We start from the raw sequence: 22605 nt of genomic DNA on the forward strand, positions 1-22605 counted from the left end.
GCCGACTCTCCAGGCCCTGCGTGGCGAGTAGTATACCCGTGGCAGCCTGTGAGATGAGGTCAGCTGTAGAATTTGAGTATTTTGGTTTAAGGATGCTCAACCTATCACAGACTCATGGAAGAGACCACGCCCCAGTTCCATCAGCTTGGTGACCAGCACCCTTACTTGGCCCTAATACCACAGCAGGAAAGGGACTCCTGGACACCAAATCAGGGCCTGGTCTGCTTCTCTGCCGCCATCCTGCCCATCAATGGTGGATGCCCTGCTCTTCTGTAACCACATCAATTAGTACAGACTGCAGAAAAATCAGGTGTAGTAGCAGGGGCCTGTTATCCCAGGACTTGGGACAAGGAGACAGGGATCCCAAACTCCAGGTCCCATCTGGGACAGTTTCCCTGCACAGTAGCCCCTTATCACTTCCAGTTACAGGAGCTTTAGAAAGAGAAGACTAAGGGCCGAGGCAGGACTGGACTACAGCGTAAGTTTCAGGAGAGCCGAAATGAACACACTCCCCCCCCCCCTTTATTTGTTTTTTCTTTTCCTTTTTTTGGTTTTTCAAAACAGGGTTTCTCTGTGTAGCCTTGGCTGTCCTGGACTCGCTTTGTAGACCAGGCTGGCCTCGAACCTAGAGATCCTCCTACCTCTGCCTCCCAAGTGCTGGGATTCAAGGCGTGCGCCACCATGCCCGGCTCTGTTTTTGGTTTTTCAAAGACAGGGTTTCTCTGTGTAGCCCTGACTGTCCTGGAACTCACTCTGTTCTCAGCTGGCCTCAAACTTGCAGAGGTCCGCCTGCCTTTGTCAACCGGCTGAAAACTATTCTCAAACAACAAAGAAGCCCAAGATGGGAGATGGGAGTGGGGTATGTCGAGTTAACCCAAGAGCTGAAAAACAGAAATCCCAGAGGCAGCAAGGCAGGCACGGGGCAGAAGGACTGGAGGGCGATGGGAGGCCAGACAAAGGGACCCAGACAACCCAGGACACCCTCCCTGACACTGTAGCTTTTGGCCTTTGCCAGACACAGGCTTCCCAGTATCCACACCCAACCCTGAAAGCCACAACTGTGCCAATACACCCGTGCCCTCGGGATAACTAGAAGCAGCTGCCTCCACCAGCAGAACCTTCTGGAAAGGGGTACCAGCAGGTAGAACCCACACCCACCTGTAGAACTTGTTGAGCCTGATCTTGATGTCTGCCTCGTTGGCCTTGCCATTCTTCTTGCCACAGTGGATCTCTTTTATCCGGCCGATGCGGTAGGGCTCTGGAGCATCGAGGTTGCTCCCCTTGATGTAGTCCGAGTACTTGCGGTAGTGCTCAGGGTACAGGTCCTCGTTCACCGGCTCCTTCTTGGAGCGTTTCATAGGGCTAGCCAGCTTGATGCTGCACAGAGGGAGGAAGAGTTACCAAGGACACAGCTGAGCTCGGGGCGCCAGAGTCCAGATGACAGGCTGGAGCGAGGCGACTCCTCATCACAAGCCAAATACCACTGGGAGACTGACTGACACAGGAGGGCCAGAGCTCCAGGCAAGCTTGGGAGACCTACTGAGTTTCAGGCCCACCTGGACCTGTCTCCCGGCCATGCGTGGCATCTTGAACTTACTGGTATGTGACAAGGTCCTGTCAACAAAACAGGCTGAAACGTCACAGGAGGGGGGGAGGGGGGGAGGGGGGGAGAACACTTCACTAGAAGGAGAGCAGCTTCTGAGAGCATGCAGGAGCACCTTCCCAGGTGTCAGCCAGGAAAGCAGCCCTGGGCTCTGAGAAGGCCTTTGTGCCTTGCGGGCGCTCACTGTGGCACGATCTTCATGTCCTGACTATGGAGCGCAGATGTTAAGTGTGATGCTAAGTGATGCTGAAGGATGGGGTCTGAGGAAGCCTGAATCTGGTCCAGCCTGTGGCAAAGCTGGTTGTCCAGCCTGGCTCCCATCGCCTAGCAGTTGCCTCCAGAGTCTGCTCTAGTCCCAGAGGCACCCCTGAGCACCTGTGTGGTCCACCTACCGTGCTTCTACCTGGTAGCCGACACCACAGGGAGCAACCCATAGAGGACAGCAAAGACAACCGCTGTGAGACTGGGTAATACACTCAACACCACCGGGCGGAGGCACCATCCCGCCATCCCTAGCTCCATGAGTCAAAGCAATGAAGCTGAATTTGGGGGCTGTGGTTACACTGGACACTAGGGAATGAGTTGTCGAGTCTAGGCACTGAGCTGTGCTGGGAAAACACGAGCTGCAATTCCAGCTGGTGCTGAGGGTGCAGAGCGGATGGAGGTTGGAGGGGATGATGTTCTGGCACCTGACATGCAGAGTCCAAGCCAATCTGTTCACAGTAAACAATCTCCTTAAGCAGGCCCTGGGTGTACTGGCTCAGACCTTCGAGTTTTGGCGGCCAAGCCCCCATCAGCTTCAGGGAGGACGCATGCGCCTGAGGCCTCCCAGCAGCTCAGAGGCAGAGCTGAGGCAGGAACACTGTCTCACCCAGCCCCCTGCCCCCTCGCAGCTCAGACTGCTGCAGTTCAGATGCTGAAAGGCTGGGTCCCCAGAGGAGCATTATCAGCGACAGGGCCTTTACAAGGTGAGACCTAGAGGAAAGTCCCTGGGGATGGTGGCAACAGAGCCTCTTCTTTTTGCTCTGTGGCCAGGAGGCGACATGAGCTCTGTTGCCCTCAGAGGTCTAGAATGACAAATCTGCCACTTGTACTGGAACATTCAAACTTATGAGCCAGTAGACGGCAACCTTCCTTCATGACAATTCAACTGCATCAGGCATTTTGTTATAGTAGTGGAGAGCTAACAGCTCTGGAACTCAAGTGCAGCCATTAGGTATCAATTTCTCACCAGAAGCCAGTGTGATGGGCTAAACACTGGCTTAAGGGGAGCAGCCGGGAGCATCACAGAGCCAGCTGACTGGCGTGGAACACGGGACACTCACTTGAAGGCAAAGGCCTCAGGAGGCAGGTACACGCTGTCACCCAGCCTGTAGACAACACCATTCTTGGTGATGGAGCTGCAGCGGATCCGGCCATCTGCCTCATCAAGCTGTTCCAGGACCTTGGGCATCTCCTTATGTCTCAGCTCCCCCAGCCGGATGCAAGACAGGCAGAACCTGCAGAGGCCAAGGGCAGAAGGAACTCAAAGCTCAGAAGGGACAGAATGGCGACTGTAGCAGTCACTGAAATCCCGTCCTTTGTGTCTTTTATGTCCACACTCTGAAGAGTTCTTGGGGAACACAGCCCAAACACAGCAACTAACACTGGCTAACAAGCCAGAGGCTGTGCACATCTACAGCAGGGTGGTCAGCCAGCACACGCAGGCCCAGGGTTACAACCCAGCACCAGGCGGTCCACATCTTAAACAGCTGCAGCCAGGGAGGCTGGAGCCGGGGTTGGGGGTGTGTGGGGGTGACTCGCAGCGCAGAACTGGCTCCCACACTCACTTGTGCTTGTTGTCCTCCGTCGGCTGGGTCTTGGGAGGGGATTCAAACCGTGCGTAGTCCTGGTTGTACCAGAGCTGGTAGAAATACGTCTTGCCATCATCCTCAGCCCCAGGCAGCACGGTCTCAGGGTCCAGGCCTCCCTGTGCAAATGAAGACGTTTCAGCCCGGGCTCTCACAGTGGCACAGAGTACGTGGATGAGCGGAGGCACTCACCTCCATGGCCCAGGTTTTGGAGGGCGCTTTGTAGATGACCTTGACCTTGCTGTGGATGTAGGAAAGCTGCATATCTTCACACTCGCCCACCAGGAACAGCTCCAGGGGGTCAGAGGTGGCTCCAAGGACTGTGTCTGTGCCGGCACAGAACCAGTGTGCGTGGAACATCTGCCCATTCTTGTCTTCCCACAGCGCTGTGACCCTGCAGGAGCAGCAAGGCAAGACAGGAAGCAGACATCTCACGTAACCAGCGGAGCCTGACCACACAGACGTCAGCTGTATCTTTTGGTTTCATTCTGGCCCAAACTGGGAAATGCAGTGTGGCTTAGTGTGCCTGGCCCTTTAAAGGACCCTATGACTTTCAGTGTTGGTTGGCTCTTGGACTTCTGGGAATAGCAGAGGCTGAGAGAGGAGAATAGGGGCAGAGAAGGCAGCTGTTGACAGTTGAGCCAGGATACGCTGAGCTGAGCCAGAGAAGGTACTGTTAGGAGACAGCTAGGAGAACCCGCAAAGAACCCACACAAAGTAGCAAATGGGAGAAAAGAAAAACAAAAACACAAAACTACATTTGGTGCCTACATGAGGTGCCAAAAGAAAAGAGCACGCACACGCGCGAGGGAAAAAAGGCATTCTTTTAAATCAAAACTATCAGGACTTCAGGTGTTCAAGTGGAAAAGCAAGCTCTCAAGTCTGGCAGAAGGAAGGCACACACCTGGCCAGATACAGCGGCTTGGAGGAATCATCTGGAATGACGGAGACGCAGTCCCCCACCTCCAGGGTCTCTTCGTCGATGCACACCTTCCGATAGTACGTTCTCTTCTCTTCAATCTGAAACCAAGGCGCTGGAGCTCAGGGGACAGTCACGTCCCCGCTTCTCGCTGGCCTCCCCGGGTGGCTCTCCCTAACTTCCTATGAAAATAACTTGGGACTAAAGGCTGTGTGGGTCAGCAGCGCAAGAGCACTTAACAGGTACAAGGGTCTGGGCTCCATCCCCAGCAACCCTAAAAAAATAAAAACATGACTTGTGATTTTATGAAGTCATAAGGGCCAATGAGGTGGCTCGGTGGGCACAGGAGCTTGCCTCAAAGCCAGATGACCCGAGCTTGGTCTCTAGGACCTGCAAAGGGGGGTGGGGGGGAGGGGAGAGAAAGAAGTGACTCATACAAGTTGGCTCTGACACTCACACCCATGCTGTGGCATGAGGGTGCATCCACAAATAAATGTAATACAATTAAGAGAAAAGCCAGGCGTATATGGCACACACCTTTAACCCCAGCACTCTGGAGGCACAGGCAGGCCTACCCAGTCTACACCGAGTTCTAGGCCAGCCAGAGCTACAGTTTAAAAAAAAAAAAATCAGCTGCTGAGGTTTGTAGCACATGTAATCCTAACACTTGAAAGGCTAAAAAACTATCAAGATTTTCAGCCCAGCAAGTATAGAGATGGCTCAGCATGAAGAGTACTCAGTGTTCTTACAGCGAACCTGGGTTCAAGTCCCAGCACGCACAGTGGCTCACAGCCACCCAGGTGACTCCATTATCTTCTGACCTTTGTGGGCACCAGATATAATGCATGTGGTGCACACGCATGCATGTAGACAGAACAATCATCTACATATGAGAAGTGTAAAAAAGTTAATGAAGGGCCGGGCATGGTGGCGCACGCCTTTAATCCCAACACTCAGGAGGCAGAGCTGGTAGATCTCGCTGTGAGTTCGAGGCCAGCCTGGTCTACAAAGTGAGACTAGGACAGCCAAGGCTACACAGAGAGACCTTGTCTCAAAAAAAAAAAAAAAAAGTTAAGGAAAATAAAAATTAAGAGCCGGGAGCAGCGGTGCACGCCTGTAATCCCAGCACTTGGGAGGCAGAGGCAGGTGAATTGCTGTGAGTTGGAAGCCAGCCTGGTCTACAAAGTGAGTGCAGGACAGCTAAGGCGACAGCTAAGGCTACACAGAGAAACTGTCTCAAAAGATAAAAAATTAAAAAAAAAAAAAGAAAGAAAAGAAAAAGAAAGAAAAAGAAAAATTAAGTTCTAACCCACCCTGAGCTATACAGTGAGATCCTAACTCCAAAACAAAACAAAGCATCTAAAGGAATGCCTTTCCCTGGCCTTGGCTACCGTAGAACACACTCTGTAGATTGGGTTAGCCTAGCACTTTGAGATGTCTGCCTCCGCCTCCTGAGTGCAGGGATTAAAGGCACGCACCACCACTGCCAGGCTTATATTATTTTTACTTAAAAAAAAAAAAAGAAAAAAAAAAAAAAGGAGAAAACACCTGACATGGCAGCACTCGGCTTAGCGCTTGGGAGGTAGAAATAAATGGAGCATCGTAAAATGTATAGGCTGCCTGGGCTACAGATGCAGCTCAGGATTTACAAGGGAGGGGCTGAAGTATGGGCCAGCTATAGAGCTCTATCTAGCCTAGCGTGCCTGAGGCCCTGCGCTCCTCTCCCAAGTGAGCCAGCAGCTAGTCTTCCGGCTCCAGCGGCATGCAAGAGGCAGGGGCCTCACCCTCATGGGCTGTCCAAGCCAGGAGATGCGGTCCTTGTTCTGTTTCTTTTTCTTCCCTTGGTGCATCTTTTTGGGCGATGGCACCTCTGGGATGTCATCTTCAGCTTCCTCATCATCATCTGCCTCCTTCATGGCCAAATTGGGACACCTGCCAAGTGCACATGGCTGTCAGCCCCAGGGAAAAGCATCTTGCTAGCTCCATACCACGTGGAAGGACACTGCACGGCACACTTGCTTTAGCCACCCTGGCCTGTGCTAACTGAGCAGAACACAGCATAGCCTACCTCCTCTTGAGGCAAGCCTGTTTGCTCCGCCCAGTGCCACCAAACTTAACCATATCCTTGCACGCCTTGCACTTTCCACACTCAGGCTGCTGACAGACCTGAAAAATATTAAGAGGGTCAATCAGTCACCAATTCAACTAGGAACTTTCATTTTTTTGTTTGTTTGGTTTGGTTTGAAGACAAAGTCTTTCTACATAGCTCTAGCTGTCCTGGAACTCACTGCGTAGACCAGACCAGGCTGGCCTCAAACTCAGAGATGCTCCTGCCTTGACCTCCTAAGTGCTGGGATTAAAGGCATGTGGCACCACACCCAGCCCAGGAACTTTCAAAAAATACACATGCTCAAGGCTGGCTTGGCACCCAAAACCCACAAAAATGCAGAAAAACCCAGCCAGAGTTCTGATTTTCACACCACACGCCTTCACTAATTGTATTTATGCTGAACACTGACAGCCTTTCTCACCCGTTCCCTAAGTAACCACACACAGCCTTAACTTGTACTAGGTATCAAGTCATCCAGCTGCCCACAAAGGATACACACAGGTACCACAGCCACACTATCCCCTTAGGGAAGGAATGTCTGCATCTGAGAATTCGGAGGTGCTGAGGGTACCCTAGAAACTCACAAGCTCTGCTGAGGTGTCACAGAGCCAGTGTTCCCACCAGTCACTGAGGACCAGTATGGACAACCAAATACGACAGGGCACGAGAACAAAATAATCAAATGGGGCTACCAAGCATCCAGCTTGCTTGTTCAAAAAACAAACACACACAAACTCTAAAAGGCATAAGCACTGGATACAAGGACCCTGAGGAACAGCTGAAGAGTGAGAACAGGGCATCTGTGGAGGGCTGCCAGGGGACAGCAGACGCTACTGTGGGGCGTGGAGACCAGCCAGGCTCTACTGCACCCAAGGGAAGGCCAAACAGTAAGCTGTAAAAACATACCAAAATACACCCAAGTCCTGTGTCACAGCATTAGGGTAACTTCCTCTGAAGAAAATAGCCCTAGCTGTCCTGGTGGTGGCACATGCCTTTAATCTAGCACTTGGGAGGCAGAGGCATGTGGATCGCTGTGAGTTCGAGGCCAGCCTGGTCTACAAAGCTGAGTCCAGGACAGAGAAACCCTGTCTCGGAAAAAAAAGAAAGAAAGAAAGAAAAGAAAAAAAGAACGGCACATAGAAGTTTTCTCTCCCATTCGAAGCCCGCAGATGTCCAAGTGCCCTGTACAGCCTAAAACAAGGTGAGCCTGGGAGCTGGTACCAGGACACACTGACATCACAGGCCTGGTGAGCCCCTGTGAGCTGGTGCCAGGACACACTGACATCACAGGCCTGGTGAGCCCCTGTGAGCTGGTGCCAGGACACACTGATGTCACAGGCCTGGTGAGCCCCTGTGAGCTGGTGCCAGGACACACTGACGTCACAGGCCTGGGCATGGCCATGCAGCACTCGGGAAGCAGATGAAGGCGCACCAGCAGTTTAGGCCAATCTTGTCTACACAGCTGTCTCAGAACATGTGTGCACGTGAAGGCTGTGGGTCAGAAGATAAACTCATTCTCTCATTTTTTTGGCCGCGGTAGCCCAGGCTGACCTCAAACTCACTATGTAACTGAGAATAGCCTTGACATCCTGACCTTCCATCCGACCTCTACTTCTCAAGTGCCAGGGTCACGGGCCTGTGCCTCCTTGTATAGCTTAATCACATTTCTTTGAGGTTCTGTTTGTTTTTTTTTTTTTTTAATGTGATGTCGGTTGACTCCGAGGCTATCTATATGAAAAAGATTCACAAGAGCCAAGTGTGGTGGCAGAATTTTACAGAAACCCAGCTCTTGGAAGAATGAGCTTGGAGGATTCAGACTTCCAGGCCCCCCCCCCCCAAGCTGGACAAGACCCAAGTCACGGCCTTCATACTGGCACAAATCTACGCTGAGAGAAAAATGTACCTCTGTGGAAGTTCTAGACAGACTCCCAGGGAATGTGCCCTGGGAGGCAGCTCTGGGGCCAGCCGTCTCTCAGTACGCACAGTTCATGGAGGCAGAGCTAACATCTCTCATGGAAACTCAGGCTCTGCAGCCAACAGATAGGGTTGAAGTGAGCAAGCAAGAGTGTCCAGGGTCTGTCCGTCTGTTCCTCAAGGCACACAACTCCCCAGAGCACTGACTCCTCTTCTCCACATCTGAGGAGTTAGAGCTAGCGATGGCACGGGGGCATGGCTAGGCCCACTCACCTCACAGACGCCACACCGGCGGCGCTTAAAGGCATTCTCCTTGTCCTCCTTGTCATCTTTCTCAATCTGCTCTGAGAAGAAAGTGTCAAAGATCTGGTAGACCAACTTGGTGGTGGTTGCTTTTGTAGGCCCTTTGTCCTTCGCCTTGGCAGAGTGTTTGCTGATGTTGCGCCTCTCGGCTCGCCTGAGAGAGAGGATCGCCATCTTAGGGGGCCAAACAGGAGGTTGCCCTCCTTTGGCCTCAGCCTCTCGTTTGATTCTTGCTGCGCCCTTACCTCTGCCCCAGGGTGACCCCAGCCAAGTTGATCAGGGCTCTCATACAGGGAGACAAGAAGATGGGTGTCTCATCGGTATCCTTGGCATCATCGTAACTCTCAACCTGGTTCACCACAAACTGGGCATGGCGTAGGAGGGAGTCCTCTGTGAACCGGTTCAGGTTAAGGGCAGGAGGAGGGACAGTGGTCTTTGTGGGGGAAGAAAAAAAAAAAGATCAGATTAAAAAAAAAAAGATTTATTTATTTATTATGTATATAGTGCTCTACCTGCATGTACACTTACGTGCGTGACAGAAGATGGCACAGATCTCACTATAGATGGTCATGAGCCACCATGTGGTTGCTGGGAATTGAACTCAGGACCTTTGGAAGAGCAGCCGGTGCTCTTAACCTCTGAGCCATATCTCTAGCCCACGATGAGATAGTTCTAATATTTTGGTTCCTTGTAACACTGAGAAGGGAGACTCTAGTACTTCATGCACGTTAGGCAAGCAATGAATGTGTCACCATGCCCCGAGCCCCTCACTGGGGGGATTTTAGGCAGGGGCTCTATAACTGAGCCATGCCTCCAGGCCTATTTCATTAGTCTTTTATCAAAACTCTCTCATTACCCAGCTCTCGGGAGACAGAGGCAGGCAGATCTCTGAGTTCAAGGCCAGTCTGGTCTACAAAGTAAGTCCAGGACAGCCAAGTCTAACACAGAGAGACCCTGTCTCAAAATACAAACAAAAACAAACTTTTAGTGGTAGCTAGCGGAAGGGTCTGCTGACTCTAGGTTTTTTCTAGCATGTTGTATGTATGTGGATCCAAAACCATAACACAGAAGGCAGAGCTCTCACCTCGATCTTATTGATCAGGTCTTCATAGACAGCGTGAGGATTGCCCTGCAGGAACTCAACCACAATCTTGCTGATGTAAATTTTCTCCTGCATCAGCCCAAATATCGGTGCATAATCTGGGCTGGGTTCCATCAGAATGTATTCTGCAAATGCTGGGAAGGACACAGGACTTGATTTTTAAAGAACATGGAGGGAATATCACTCTAGTTAGAGCAGTAGCATCTGCAGTCCCTCCAGCATGTTTTTTATGCAGATGGCTGTTTGGTTTAAGTAACGGGGTCTTGTCATGTTGCCTCACCTAACCCTGAACTGCTCAGCCTCCTGAGTAGCTAGGACAACAGGTATCTGCTAGGTCCAGCAGCTAATACACCTTCAGGGCCGGTGAGACGGCTCAGCAGACGAGGGCCTGACAACCTGAGTTTGACCCTAGGGACTCACATGGAAGAGGGAGAAAAGCAAGCCTACCAGTTGTCCTCGACCCTCGTGCATGCTATGGTGCACACACTCACTAGACCACAGGGCTAGCATGGGTCTTCTGAGCTTCCAGAACAATCTAAAATTTGTTCTACAACCTAAAAACCAAACCAACCCAACAAAAACCCACAACCAAACTCCAAGAGCACAACTTCTCCATTAGCTGGCTCCACCTGAGCCTGCCGGGGACCTAGCTTAGACTTGGAACCACTCAGATTGTAAGCACTTGACAACTGGAGGTCCGGCTTCCAGGCCAGTCATGATGAACACAGGCCACCAGATCCTCCTCAGGCCTCATGAGACCTCCCCATAAAGCCCAACAAGCCCAGACAGGCAGGAGGCTCTAGGACCCTGTGGCCGGGCAGATACTCACAGGTGCTGAAGCCAATGAGCGCCTTTTCTCCACCATCAAAGCCAGTGATCCACCACTCATTGATTGGCCCGAGATTTTTGCCATTAACACCACCTGTGGAAAAAAGGTCTCTCCATAACAGGAAGACTACACACGGTGACCCACAGCTCACATCCCCAGCCAGCGCGCTGCCTCTCTTCAGGGCCACTGTGCTCAGTTAACGGCCGAACTTCAAGCTCTCCCACGAGAGAGAATCAGTACCCCATGGCTAAATCTGCTTACTTCTCGAAACAACCCGCCTTGGAACATTCCACGTACCTTCCACAGATGGGTTTTCATCATAAATTGCTTTGGCAACACCAGAAAAGTAGAGTTCAACGTTCTTCTCAATTAGACCCGTGTCGACAGGACACAGGTGACCTCGACTGCAATACACGCTAGGCAGGGAACAAACATCGAGTTACCACCCAGCCCAACACAGAGGGCCACACATCACTGCCGGACTCAAGGCTAGCAGATTAAGTAAGGCTCTGGGCTCAGCGATGTGTTTGCCAACAACACTGCCCATCACTCACTCACTCTTGCACGTCAAGTGCACACAGCGAGCAGCTGGAGGATTCCTCTGAGGTTGGAATTGTAAGTGGGTGGCTGTGAGCTGCCCTACATAGGTATCAGGAGCCAGACTGGAGTTGACTGCTGCGTCAGTCACCTCTCCAGTACCTTACGGACGTTGGCTTCCATCACAAGGGCTGCACGCCCTCAGCATCTTCCCCTACCTGAAAGAAGGCTGTATAGCGAGTGAAGAGCAGGAAGCCTGGCCTCAGCTCTCTCACAGCTGACGCTTTCTCCAGGCAAGCTTTAACTGTCCCTCAGAGGTCTCCTGCATATTAAGGCCTGGCTCTCGAGATCACTGGCTGACAGTATACTTTATGGGAATCAGTGCTCCAACTTGTAGCGAGTACTGCCACAGACACACTCAGGGATCATGATCCAAGTGGCCCTAGGAACTCCAGCCCACTGTGGGTTCAACGTGAAAGACCACCCAGAAACACCTATTGGGATGTCAATGGGTGTTCCTGAGGGGACCCCAGAGAAACTTGTATGTCCCAGCCCAGTCACAGCCTGGCCCTGCTTCTCCACCAGCCACTGTGGCCTCTACCTCCTCCCAGTGCCCCACCGGCCGTCACGCTAAGGCCTTCTTCATGTCAGGCCTTCATTCTGACCACAACCTTGCTCCTCCCATTTCTCTGCTCCCCAGGCTTCCCTCATGAGCTGTTAGGCTGAGCACTACTAACCCCGAAGCCCACAATCCCAGTATGAGCATGACGCACATGGGAATTGCTGTTTTGACCCTTCCAAACAAAGGTGACTCAAGAGATATATATGGTGGGGCACGCCTGTAACTCAGCACTTGAAAGGCAGAGGTAGGAGGATCACCAAAAATTCAGTTAGCCTGGTCTGGACAGGTTGCTCCAAAGCAGCCAAGCTAGAGGTTCCTCTCCAGGTTGTGTCTACGAGGTGCACCTAAACCCTAGTGAGTGTCATGCCGAGATGTGGATCCCAGGACACCCTGTGATATACATGGAAATATTGAAAAACTCAGATCCAAAGTGGTTTTGGGTCACAAGTGTCCAAATGTCTGAGAGCTCACACTGGTCGTCTATGTTGCTACGTCTGTGGCCCCCTGCACAGAGCTGATCCTTGTGTGAGCATAAGGATAAGCTTCAAAATGGAGCAGGCTAAAGATTGAACATATGGAGCTGCACCAACCACAGAAAAGCAAACATAGGGGCGTGGCTCAGGGTTAGATCGCCTGCCTAGCGTGCAAGAGGCCCTTAGGTTCTATGCCCAGAACTGTGGAAACTTATTACAACAGTAGCAACGACAAAGCTGGGCTTAGAACCAGGCATGGTGGCACACACCTTTAACCCTAGTACTGAGGAGGCCGAGGCAGGTGTATCCAAGTTGAGTCCAGCCTGGTCAATTTCTAGAGTTCTAGCCAGGGCTACATGAGTCCTAGTTCCAAAAAGAAAAAATAATAAGGGCTGGAGAGATGGCTCACAGGTTAAGAGGACCATCTGTTCTTCCAAAGGTCCCGAGTTCAATTCCCAGCAGCCACATGGTGACTCACAACCACCTGTAGTGAGATCTGGTGCCTTCTTGTGGTAGGCAGGCACACGTGTGGGCAGAATGCTGTATAAGTAATAAATAAATCTTTTAAAAAAATAAAATAAAGAAAAAATAATAAGCATGTTTTTCCACATAGAAGTCTAACTACTTAGTGGGCAAGCTTGGTGAAAAACACCCTTGAGCAGACTGAGAGAATATATATATGAGCCCAAAACAAGAGAGGAGGCTTTTGGTTGGGACTTGGTTTTTGGCTGTTCACCCCTGCATTTCAAGAGGCTCCTAAAGAGAACTGCTCCAGGGAAAGTTTCAAGGCTTTGGGCTCCAGCTGAGGCTTGAGGTTCCAGCTGCTGCTCCTGGTTCCAGCAGCAACTTTGGTAAAATTGCTGGTCCGCTGAAATACTGCTGACTACACCAGGGACTGAGATCCTTAAAGTTTCATTGTAGGGTTTTTTAATATCCTTTTCTGATTGTTTGGGTTAGTTGGGTTGTTAGAGAGGTAGGCTCATTTAATAAGTTCATAATAATATATAATTGATAAAAACAAATTGAGCCTACACCAAACAAAACCAGGTTGGGCAGTGGTGGTGCACACCTTTAATCCCAGCACTTGAGAGGCAGAGGCAGGTGGATCGCTGTGAGTTCACAGCCAGCCTGATCGAGCTAGTTAGTTCCAAGACAGTCAAGGCTACACAAAGAAGCCCTGTCTCAAAAAACAAAACCAAAAACCAGGGCTGGAAACCTGGCTCAGCTGGTAAAGTGCTTGGCTTAGCATAAGTGAAGGTCTGGGCTGGCTCTCTAGCACTATACAAGCTGGTAGCGCCAGCACACAAAGGCCAGAAGTCCAAGGTCATCCATGACTACCTAATCAAGCTGGAGGCCAGCTGGGGTATGTAAGAGAGTCCCTGTCTAAAACAAAAACAAAATAAAACCAACCAACAGTATCAAAATTTTATACCTGTGGCTGACGTCTACCTAGCTTTAATCAGCTTCTTGGTTACTGTCAAAGGGAAAACAGCCTGAGGAGTCCATGCTTAAGACCAAGGACTATACTTAGATGCCCTGGATATGGGTGCCTACCAGCAGGACATGACCACAGGCAGCCAAGCATGGTGGTTACCTGAAGCAGGTCAGCCTGTGCATGGGAAAATCCTCATAGCTCTCAAAGCCAGACTCGTTGGACTCAAAGATGGACAGTCTCTCGCTGGTTAACATCTGGGGTTCATCCACCTGAAGGACAGGGGACCGTGAGACACGGGCGTACCAGGAGGCAGGGGATCGAAGGGAAATGGAGCGAGGGACTCACAGCATCCTGAGGGTGCTGCTGGTACTTCAGATCAGGGTCATCTAGGTACTGGCCGCACTGGGGGCACCGTGGTGGGTTGATCTGTGGCAAAGAACAGGTATGGCCTCAGGGCAGCTCTCCAACATCTGGGAACCACTGTGCTATTGTCGGCCAAGTTCCTGGAGGCGCCCTTACCTTTGGGATCATCGGTGCTTTTTTTCGAGCGGCTTTTTTCTGTACTCTGGAAGGAAGCACAAGGTTGTTGGCAATTTCATCGATGTGACATCACTACCTCAGCCCTGCCACTCTGTGCATGTTGGTGCCAGTTAACCACAGTGACTGTCAGAGGGTCTCAGGGGTCCTCTACCACTGTGCCCAGCAGAAGCAGCACAGTACCTTGGTCTCCAAACCCACAAAAAGCTAAGGTTAGTTAGCATGGCAGTTCACTAACAGCCGTCTCTCACCCCTCTTTCTGGAACGATCTAACACCATCACCGGCTCTATATGGAAAAGGTAAAGTGCTTACGATTCTTTAGGTGTCTTTTTTTTCCTCCTCTTCTCCTCCTAAACAGAGAGAGCAAGAAAAAAAGAGTCATCTCTTTGGCTTAGACGCACTTTAGGGTTAAGAACTTCCTATATGTTGATTGTCACAGAATTCAGGGAGAAAGGTGGTTATGGTGAGGTAAAGAGGCCAATTCATGCCAGTGTCCTGACCCCACGAAAAGTCTGCCCGAAGCCCAGTACTCAGAAGCCTAAGGCAGGAGGACTGCACGTTGGAGCTCAGTCTGGGACACTTGCCAAGACAATGTTTGAAGGGTTTGAAAAAAGCTCAGGTGGTGATGGTGCAAGCCTTTATTAATCCCAGCACTAGGGAGGCAGAGGTAGGCGGATCTCTGAGTTTGAGGCTGTTGAGATCCTCATCAACAGAGCAAGTTCCAAAACAGCCAAGGCTACACAGAGAAACCCTGTCTCAAAAAACAAAGAATAAATGAGTCCACCCTTAGCATGGACACATGAGGAGCCAAGGCCCTTAGGGAGGTAAGTGAGGCTTAACAAGGCTTTGCTATGTTTTGTTTCTTGAGACCGATTCAGAATAGCAAATTTAAACAGTAAGTAAAGGCGCTGGAATGAACCCTGGCGACCCTTCCCCTTACAATGCCCAATCTGTGGGGTCTTTGGCTTCACTTCCCTCCCACCCTAAGCACCCTAGCTCCAGAGGCATGAACACCCTGGGTGATGATTTTCACAGAAGCAGTCAGACATAGCAGTACTCTGTCTGGCAGCTGTGCTACTGTTTGACTTCTTACGCACGCCCCTTGGTTGGAAGGGTGGTCAAGTTAGTTGGTATGCAACCTTCAAGTTGCCCTCGCATGAAACTGTCCAAGTCAGTCTTAATTTTATTTTCAAAGTTGTCTGGCTATGTAGTCCAGGCTGACACTGAATTCTAGATCCTTTTGCCTCAGCCTCCTGATGCTGGACTTATGGGTACGAGCCACCATGCCCTGCTTCTTTTGTGCTGTTTCTACAGTTTAGGAACCATATAAGAAACAGACAAAGTATTGTGAGTATCAGTGGACTTACAGATGGCAGCATTAAGTGACCATTACAGGTCAACCGTCAGATCTGTAATCTACCATTGACCAAGTATTGTCATGTAGCTTATGTGTTTCACATATGCAGTCCTACTGTGGTTTCCCAGGTTCTGGACCTGGCTAGCCCTGTCTCCTGCAAATGCCGAGCTGTTGGCTGATCTGAGGAACGTGGGAGGTGGTACCATGATTCTTGTGGATCATCTGGAAGCACAGTGGACCAGGGGTTGTAGCTATGGTACCACTGGATGGTTGTCCTGGAGCTCACTATGACTACAAACTTCTTCTGTGTCCTGGGTGCTGCTTTGAGCACAGACGTATCTCCACCACATTTGGCTCCCTCTCAACTTTTCGCCTCATTTTTTGCTCCTGCTACACTGCTGAGTGTAGAATCCAGAGCCTTGTGCAGGCTAGAGGGCCAAGAGCGGCCTCACTAGCAACTCCCCATGGAGGTTTGTTGACCCGATACATACACTACCTCAAGCATTGAGAATATGGCTCAAGCTGCCAAGACAGGCTACACACAGAAACAACAGTTTCAGATAAATTCCCACAAACAGGCAAAGGACAGAACGAGCTTCTTGCACCCTGCAGCTCCTGGTCGGTTTTAGGTAACACTAAAAGAGGCAGGTATGGTGGCCCACGTCTATATTGCAGCAGTCAGTACAATAAAACGGGGGATTGAGATAAACCTGGACCACAGAGTAAGACCTTGTTTCAAAAAACCAAAAACAAAGAATAAATACATTGGGTTAGAGCTATAGCCAGGCATGGTGGGGCACACCTTTAATCCTAGCACTCGGGAGGCAGAGGCAGGAGGATTTCTGTGAATTCTAAGCCAGCGTGGTCTACAAAGCTAGTCCAGGACAGTCAAGGATACACAGAGAAACCCTATCTCAAAAAACAAAACATAAAACCCCAAAACAAAACAAAAAACAGAACAAAACCTAAGAACTAAGGGTGTGAGGGCTGGAGAGATGGCTCAGAGGTTAAGGGCTGCTCTTCCCAAGGTCCTGAGTTCAATTCTCAGCAACCACACGGTGGTTCACAACCATCTATAGTGAGATCTGGTGTACACCTGCAGCCCAGAAGAGGACATGTAGATACAATGTTGTACACATAATAAATAAATCTTTTTAAAAAAAAATAGAATTAACAGTGTGGGGCTCAGTAACCGAGCACTTGCCTAGCAGGCACAGAACCCTGACTCTCATTCTCACACTTAAAAAAGACAAAATATGAAAGGCTGAAGGTATAGACAGCACACTGGCCATATGATGATGCTCATGGTGGAAAAGGCTGGGCTGAAGCCTTGTCATGGGGGCCAATGGCTGGCGGCCTCCAGAACTCCTAGAGAGCGGCCAACAGCAGAAGTAGGCCAGAGAAGAGACAGTCAAGAAGCTGAAAGGCCACAGGACACATTCCACAAGGCACAGCCCGGCTGAGCACAACTTCCACATCAGCGTAACTGTATGTCATGGTTTTTACTTGTTAGGGGAAAAAAAAAAAATCACCCAATGACTAATTTCTTGAACCGCATTCAGGTCATTAAGTAGCACATAATTGCATGTAGTCTGTATCTTTGTTGTTGTTGTTGTTTGTTTTGTTTTGAGATGGGGCTTCTCTGTGTAGCCCTGGCTTTCCTAGACTCCTCTGTAGACCAGGCTGGCCTCGAACTCACATCAATCTGCCCGCCTCTGCCTCCCGATTGTTTTTGTTTTTTGAGATAGGGCTGGTCTGTGTATAGCCCTGGCTGTCCTAGAGCTCAGATCCACCTGCCTCCCAAGTGCTGGGATTCCAGGAGTGCACCACTGGGCCTGGCTGTAGTCTAGATCTTTACAGCTCATGCTATAAAAAAAAAAAAAAAAAAACAGCAGACAGGAAGCTAGTTGACATGGCACACACACCCGTGTCAAACACTGGAGATGCCAGGCTATACTTATAAGGAGACCTTGTTTTGGGGCTGGAGATGGCTCAAAGGTTAAGAGCACTGGCTGATCTTCCAAAGGTCCCGAGTTCAATTCCCAGCAACCACATGGTGGCTCACAGCCAACCATCTATAATGTGATCTAATGCCCTCTTCTAGTGTGCAGGTATACATGCAGGCAAAATACTGTGTAATAAATAAATTTTTAAAAAAATAAAGAAAAAAAAGGAGACCTTGTTTCAACAATACAAACAAACCCACAAAGACTAGGATTGGAGAAGCAGACTAGATACGCTCTATTTTTAAGACTACATTTGTCTGTCTTGGGTGTGCATGTGCCATGGTATGCATGAAGCAACCAACTTCCAGGATTTGACGTTAGCCTAGGGTACACAAGACCCTGTCATTAAATAAAATAAAATGATAAAGCTGAAGATTTGGCTCAGTAAGAACACTGGCTGGTCTTTCAGAGGATCCAGGGTCAAGTCCTAGCACCCACAGGCAGTTCCGGGTGATCTGACACTCTCTTCCGGCTTCTGTGGGCAGTGCACAAATGTGGTATACAGACATACATACAGGCAAAACACCCATACACATACAAGAACGTATTTTTCTTTAGGGTGAGGGACAGAAGAGCCAATCGCTTACCCTTTCATCTTCATCTCTGTCCTCAGGAATCTCTGGAGTTGTCGGCTCTGATTCTGCTTCAGTGGGTCTCCGTTTGGCAGCTCTGTGTGTAAACAAGGAACACGCCAAACATTAGCTCTGAAAAACCAAATGAACACCAGCGGCTGCAACAGCCCAGGGCCTACGGAGCCTTCCAGGTGTAAGGACCTGAGCCTGAACACGGCGGCCACATAAAGCTGGCACAGCAGGCACAAGCCTGTAATCTCAGGGCTGGAGAGGTAGAGACAGGAGGATCCCTAGAACTCACTGACCGACCCCGTGTCCACCTCTTTGCCACACACACACACACACACACACACACACACACACACACACAAGCTTAGCGACTCTAACCCTCAGAAGGCTAAGGCAGGATCATGAGTCCCAGGTTAGCCTGGGCAACACAATGAGGCTTTGCCTCAAAAACTCAGTCAGGGACATAGCTTAGCGGTAAAGTGCTTGGTAGCATTGGAGTCTCAGTACTGATGGGGGTGTGGTGAGGTGAGGGGGTGAGGGTGGATCAAAAGAGGCAGAAGAAATAGCTCAGCAGTTGAGTGCTTGCTGCTTTTCCAGAGGACCCAAGTTCAGTTCCCAGCAACCATGGCAGATCATCTAGCCTGTGTCTCTAGCTCCAAGAAATCCAACATCTTTGGGCCTCTGAGAGCACCTCAAGCACGTGACCAACTCAGACATATAAGGAAGACTTTGTTTTTGTTTTGTTCTGTTTTGTTTTTAAATCCATGGGTCTGGAGAACGGTTAAAAGCACTGACCAGGGTTCTATTCTCAGCATTCACATGGTGTCTCAACCATCTGTAACTCCAGGCGCATATACATAGTGCACAGACATATATATACGCGGGCATAACACCCACGCACAAACTTTTAAGAAGTTATTGGTGATGCACACCTGTAATCTTGGTCCCAGGAAGGCAGAGGAACTGGATCAGGAGCTCAAGGTCAGCATGGGCTCCATGAGACACAGCTCAACACTCCCCCAGCCCCTCAAACCAAACCACCATGAAGACTCTGAGGCAGGACTCCTCTGAAAAAAGGTCTGCAGTTGGCCCAGGGGACCCCTCAGGTTCCTGAGCTAGGGGACGGAGCTGAGCCACACACAACTGAACAAGAATGCAGAGAGCAGACAGGCCCGGGGTGGCCTGCCCCTGGCCGAGACTTTAGGGGTTAACAGGACAGCAAGGCACAAGCACTTTTGACACTTACAGATCTCTGAGCTGACTTCTGGAGCCGGGCCTTCTTTTATCCTGACAGCAGACAAAGGATGAAATAAGAGAAAACGACATTACTGAGAGGCCAAGAGGCTGAATGCAAGCAGAACAGCACAGCTTCAGCATCTTGGTTCTGAACACCACAAAACAGATTCTCCCCTGGGCCAAAATGGGGACACCAGAGGCTTCAAGACTGTACTCCCACTTCTCCCACAAATCAGCAGGCACTGAAGAACTTTCTAGGCCAGTCAGGCGGCCATGCTGTAACCTAACACTTGAGGCTGAAGCAGGCCATGTCCAAGTCAACCTGAGAACTTAACCTTAAAAACAAAAACAAATCTACAGCTGAGCATGGTAACGCCCACCTTTCATCCCATCACCTGGGAGGCAGAGGCAGGTGGAGCTCTGAATTTGAAGCCAGCCTGGTCAAACAGTGAGTTCCAGGCCAGCTAGGACTACATAGTGAAAACCCTGTCTCAAAAAACAAAACAGGAGGCCAGCCTGGTCTACAAAGTGAGTCCAGGGTAGCCAAGGATACACAGAGAAACCCTGTCTCAAAAAACCAACCAACCAAACAGAACAAAATCAAGGACTGGGACTCCAAGTGGGTGCAGTGCCTACCAAGCCCTGATAATGTCCTGGGAGTGGTGGCACAGGCACCTGAGCCCAGCACTGGGGCTAGAGAGAGGGGCGAGGGAACCAGGAGTTCAAGGCGACCCTTTTAATAAATAGTAAGACTGTTTCAAACCCAACAAAAAGCAAAACAGGGTACACGATAGACACAGTTTAGCCTTTTCTGTGCTTGAATAATAAGCCCATCTGGTACAAGTGGGTCTATGCACATCAACAACTTGAGTGTTCACCTCAACTCTGCCATCCCACCACAAGGTACTCAGGGCAAGGCAACACACATCCCACCACAAGGTACTCAGGGCAAGGCAACACACAAGCTTGAGGCCATCCTGGTCCCATAGGGAGAACCCAACCCAGACCAAGAGCCAGTCAACAAGACAGCTCAGCACTTGCAAACAAGCCTGAGAAGCACAAGGACCCATATGGTGGACAAGAACCAATTCCTACAAGCTGTCCTCTTGGTATACACATGAACCCACACAGACATGAATATAAAACACTGTACAAACAAAAGCTCCCTGCCTTGAGGCAAGCACTGGCACTGACCCATTGGCATCTGGGCAAAGAAAGTGGGAGGCACAGAAACATCAGTGCACCCTGGAGCCACTACCAGAGGTTCACCTGCTGCCTGCTCCTGGCAGGCCAGCAGTGAGAATGCTCACGAGCCTGCTGGCCTGGGCTCAGCCCCACTCTCTAAATCTCACTGGGAAGAAACTGGGTCGAGAAAAACATTTCCCACGCATCTCCTGAGGTGGAGATTCGAGACATGAGTGTGTGGCCTCACTGACTGCCCTAGAGACTCATAAAGCAGGAATCCACAGTCTGAGCACTGTGCCCTATCAGAGGCATGGCACCTACGGCAGTCAGTCTTCCATGGCCTGAAAGGCAACCAACTGCAAATCAAGAGGCTCAGAAAACTGTCCTCAGCCTACTGTCCTCAGCCAGGACTGTCCCTGTCCTATTCCCTAAACAATACTCCAACAGTAACTCAAACAGCATTTACAGGGTACCAGGCAACACTCATGTGCTAAAGGGGACTTATGGAGGACCCAGGCAAACACTGGGCTGTTCACACCACAACCTCAGCATAACTGACTGAGGGAATCCTAGCACCGTCCTCCAACCGTATGCTTTAGCTCTACAGGGGAGATGATTCTGGTTGTTTCCAGACCGTTTTTTATAGCCCAGGCCTTGCTCCTCATCTTTAGCTAAAGAGATGAGTTTCGTGCTTCTGCCTCCACCCTACTGGTGCTAGATTAAGGTGTGTACCATATTGCCTGGCTTGTTTTAGGTTGTGAGGGTGCTCAGTTGAGCAAGTAGAGGGGAGAAAGAGGGAGGGTCAAGAACTGAACTTAGGACTTAAGGGAGCAGGATTGCTTGAACTGACAGGCTCAGACACGCAGTGACAATCAACACCCAAGAGAGACCAGGCAAACCTGCCTGAGTAGAGAGTGGGGTAGATTTTGCACCCAGAGCCCTGCCCAGCACCATCTCTGCCACACAGACAAGGCCCATGTAAGATAGATAAGGACTCTGCCTTTTCTTCTGTGTCATAGTCGGTGTCCTTGTGAGTTCCTGGACTTGCTTCTCCGTCTGATTCCTCCCTCGATATCTGCCTTGATGTTCTGCCACGTAAAGAAAAAAACAAACAAACAAAAAAACCAAGACAATCTCACACATGAACACTGGTCACCGAGGTTCCGGGCACCACGCAAGCAATCAAAAGGAAGGTTTAACCAGGCTCCTCGAAGAGGTCGAGAACAGGCCACTTTCCTATCCTGCACCCGTTTATCCTTTATATGATGTTATATCATGTATGTTTCCAGAATCAGGGCTCAAACGTAGTGCATCACGAACTGATGACAAGTATTCAGTTGGGACCCACCAGATGCCTGAATAATAAAGGACTTTGCCACATAATCCTGATGAACGGAGTTCAACCCCACAGTCCACCATGGAAGAGTGGACTGAACCCTGGAGCTGGCCTCTTACCTCTGTAGGCAAGATATAGCATGCACACTCTGAGATTAACACACTTGTGCACACCCTGGGTCTATGAGCCACACCTCTCTCAGCTCTTAGAGGTGTCAGGACCGCCTGCACCTGCCCTGTGAACACTGCTGAGATGAAATGAGCGGAGTGTGGTCAGCATCAGCAAGCACAGAGGCTGGCCTCACAAGAGCCCACCTGTCCTTACTCTTCTGCAGTAGCAGCCCTGGCCCCGCCCACCTGTCTGTGAGTCAGATATTTGGATATGTCTTCTTGACTTGGGCCTTCAATATTCACATCACTGAAGTGGTGTTAACAGAAGCTTTAAAACAAACAAACAAAAAAAACCCAAAAATCACTGAGGCTGGGCGAACAGCTCAGGTTAAGGAGCAGAGTTCAGACTGCCCAGTACCTAGGCAAACACTGGCTGGACAGGCCCAGCAAGAAGCTCCAGAACACACTGGTTCGTTAAGACTAGTCCTACAGTGACCTGATTTTATGAGAGCAAACAGATGCACACAAATAAGACATTTATGTCAGCCTCTGCCTACTA

General features: G+C 50.2%; 1 protein-coding gene across 6 annotated transcripts in view; it reads right to left on the reverse strand.

The window, feature by feature from the left end:
• DNMT1 (DNA methyltransferase 1) overlaps positions 1-22605 on the reverse strand; it is a 60524-nt gene that overhangs the window by 8609 nt on the left and 29310 nt on the right. For all 6 annotated transcript variants that reach the window (XM_084783146.1, XM_084783145.1, XM_084783142.1 and 3 more), the window contains 19 exons: positions 21601-21688; positions 19426-19466; positions 18186-18267; positions 14548-14585; positions 14217-14262; positions 14043-14123; positions 13857-13966; positions 10928-11046; positions 10631-10723; positions 9784-9935; positions 8945-9132; positions 8670-8853; positions 6441-6538; positions 6157-6304; positions 4358-4473; positions 3646-3847; positions 3433-3572; positions 2929-3102; positions 1159-1377 (listed from right to left, as the gene is read on the reverse strand). In XM_084783146.1, the coding sequence (XP_084639272.1) occupies positions 1159-1377; positions 2929-3102; positions 3433-3572; positions 3646-3847; positions 4358-4473; positions 6157-6304; positions 6441-6538; positions 8670-8853; positions 8945-9132; positions 9784-9935; positions 10631-10723; positions 10928-11046; positions 13857-13966; positions 14043-14123; positions 14217-14262; positions 14548-14585; positions 18186-18267; positions 19426-19466; positions 21601-21688 (2319 nt within the window). The remainder of the gene's footprint in view (positions 1-1158; positions 1378-2928; positions 3103-3432; positions 3573-3645; positions 3848-4357; positions 4474-6156; positions 6305-6440; positions 6539-8669; positions 8854-8944; positions 9133-9783; positions 9936-10630; positions 10724-10927; positions 11047-13856; positions 13967-14042; positions 14124-14216; positions 14263-14547; positions 14586-18185; positions 18268-19425; positions 19467-21600; positions 21689-22605) is intronic.

The sequence above is a fragment of the Acomys minous genome, assembly GCF_964271855.1.
Source record: "Acomys minous genome assembly, chromosome: 5".
Classification (NCBI taxonomy): domain Eukaryota; kingdom Metazoa; phylum Chordata; class Mammalia; order Rodentia; family Muridae; genus Acomys; species Acomys minous.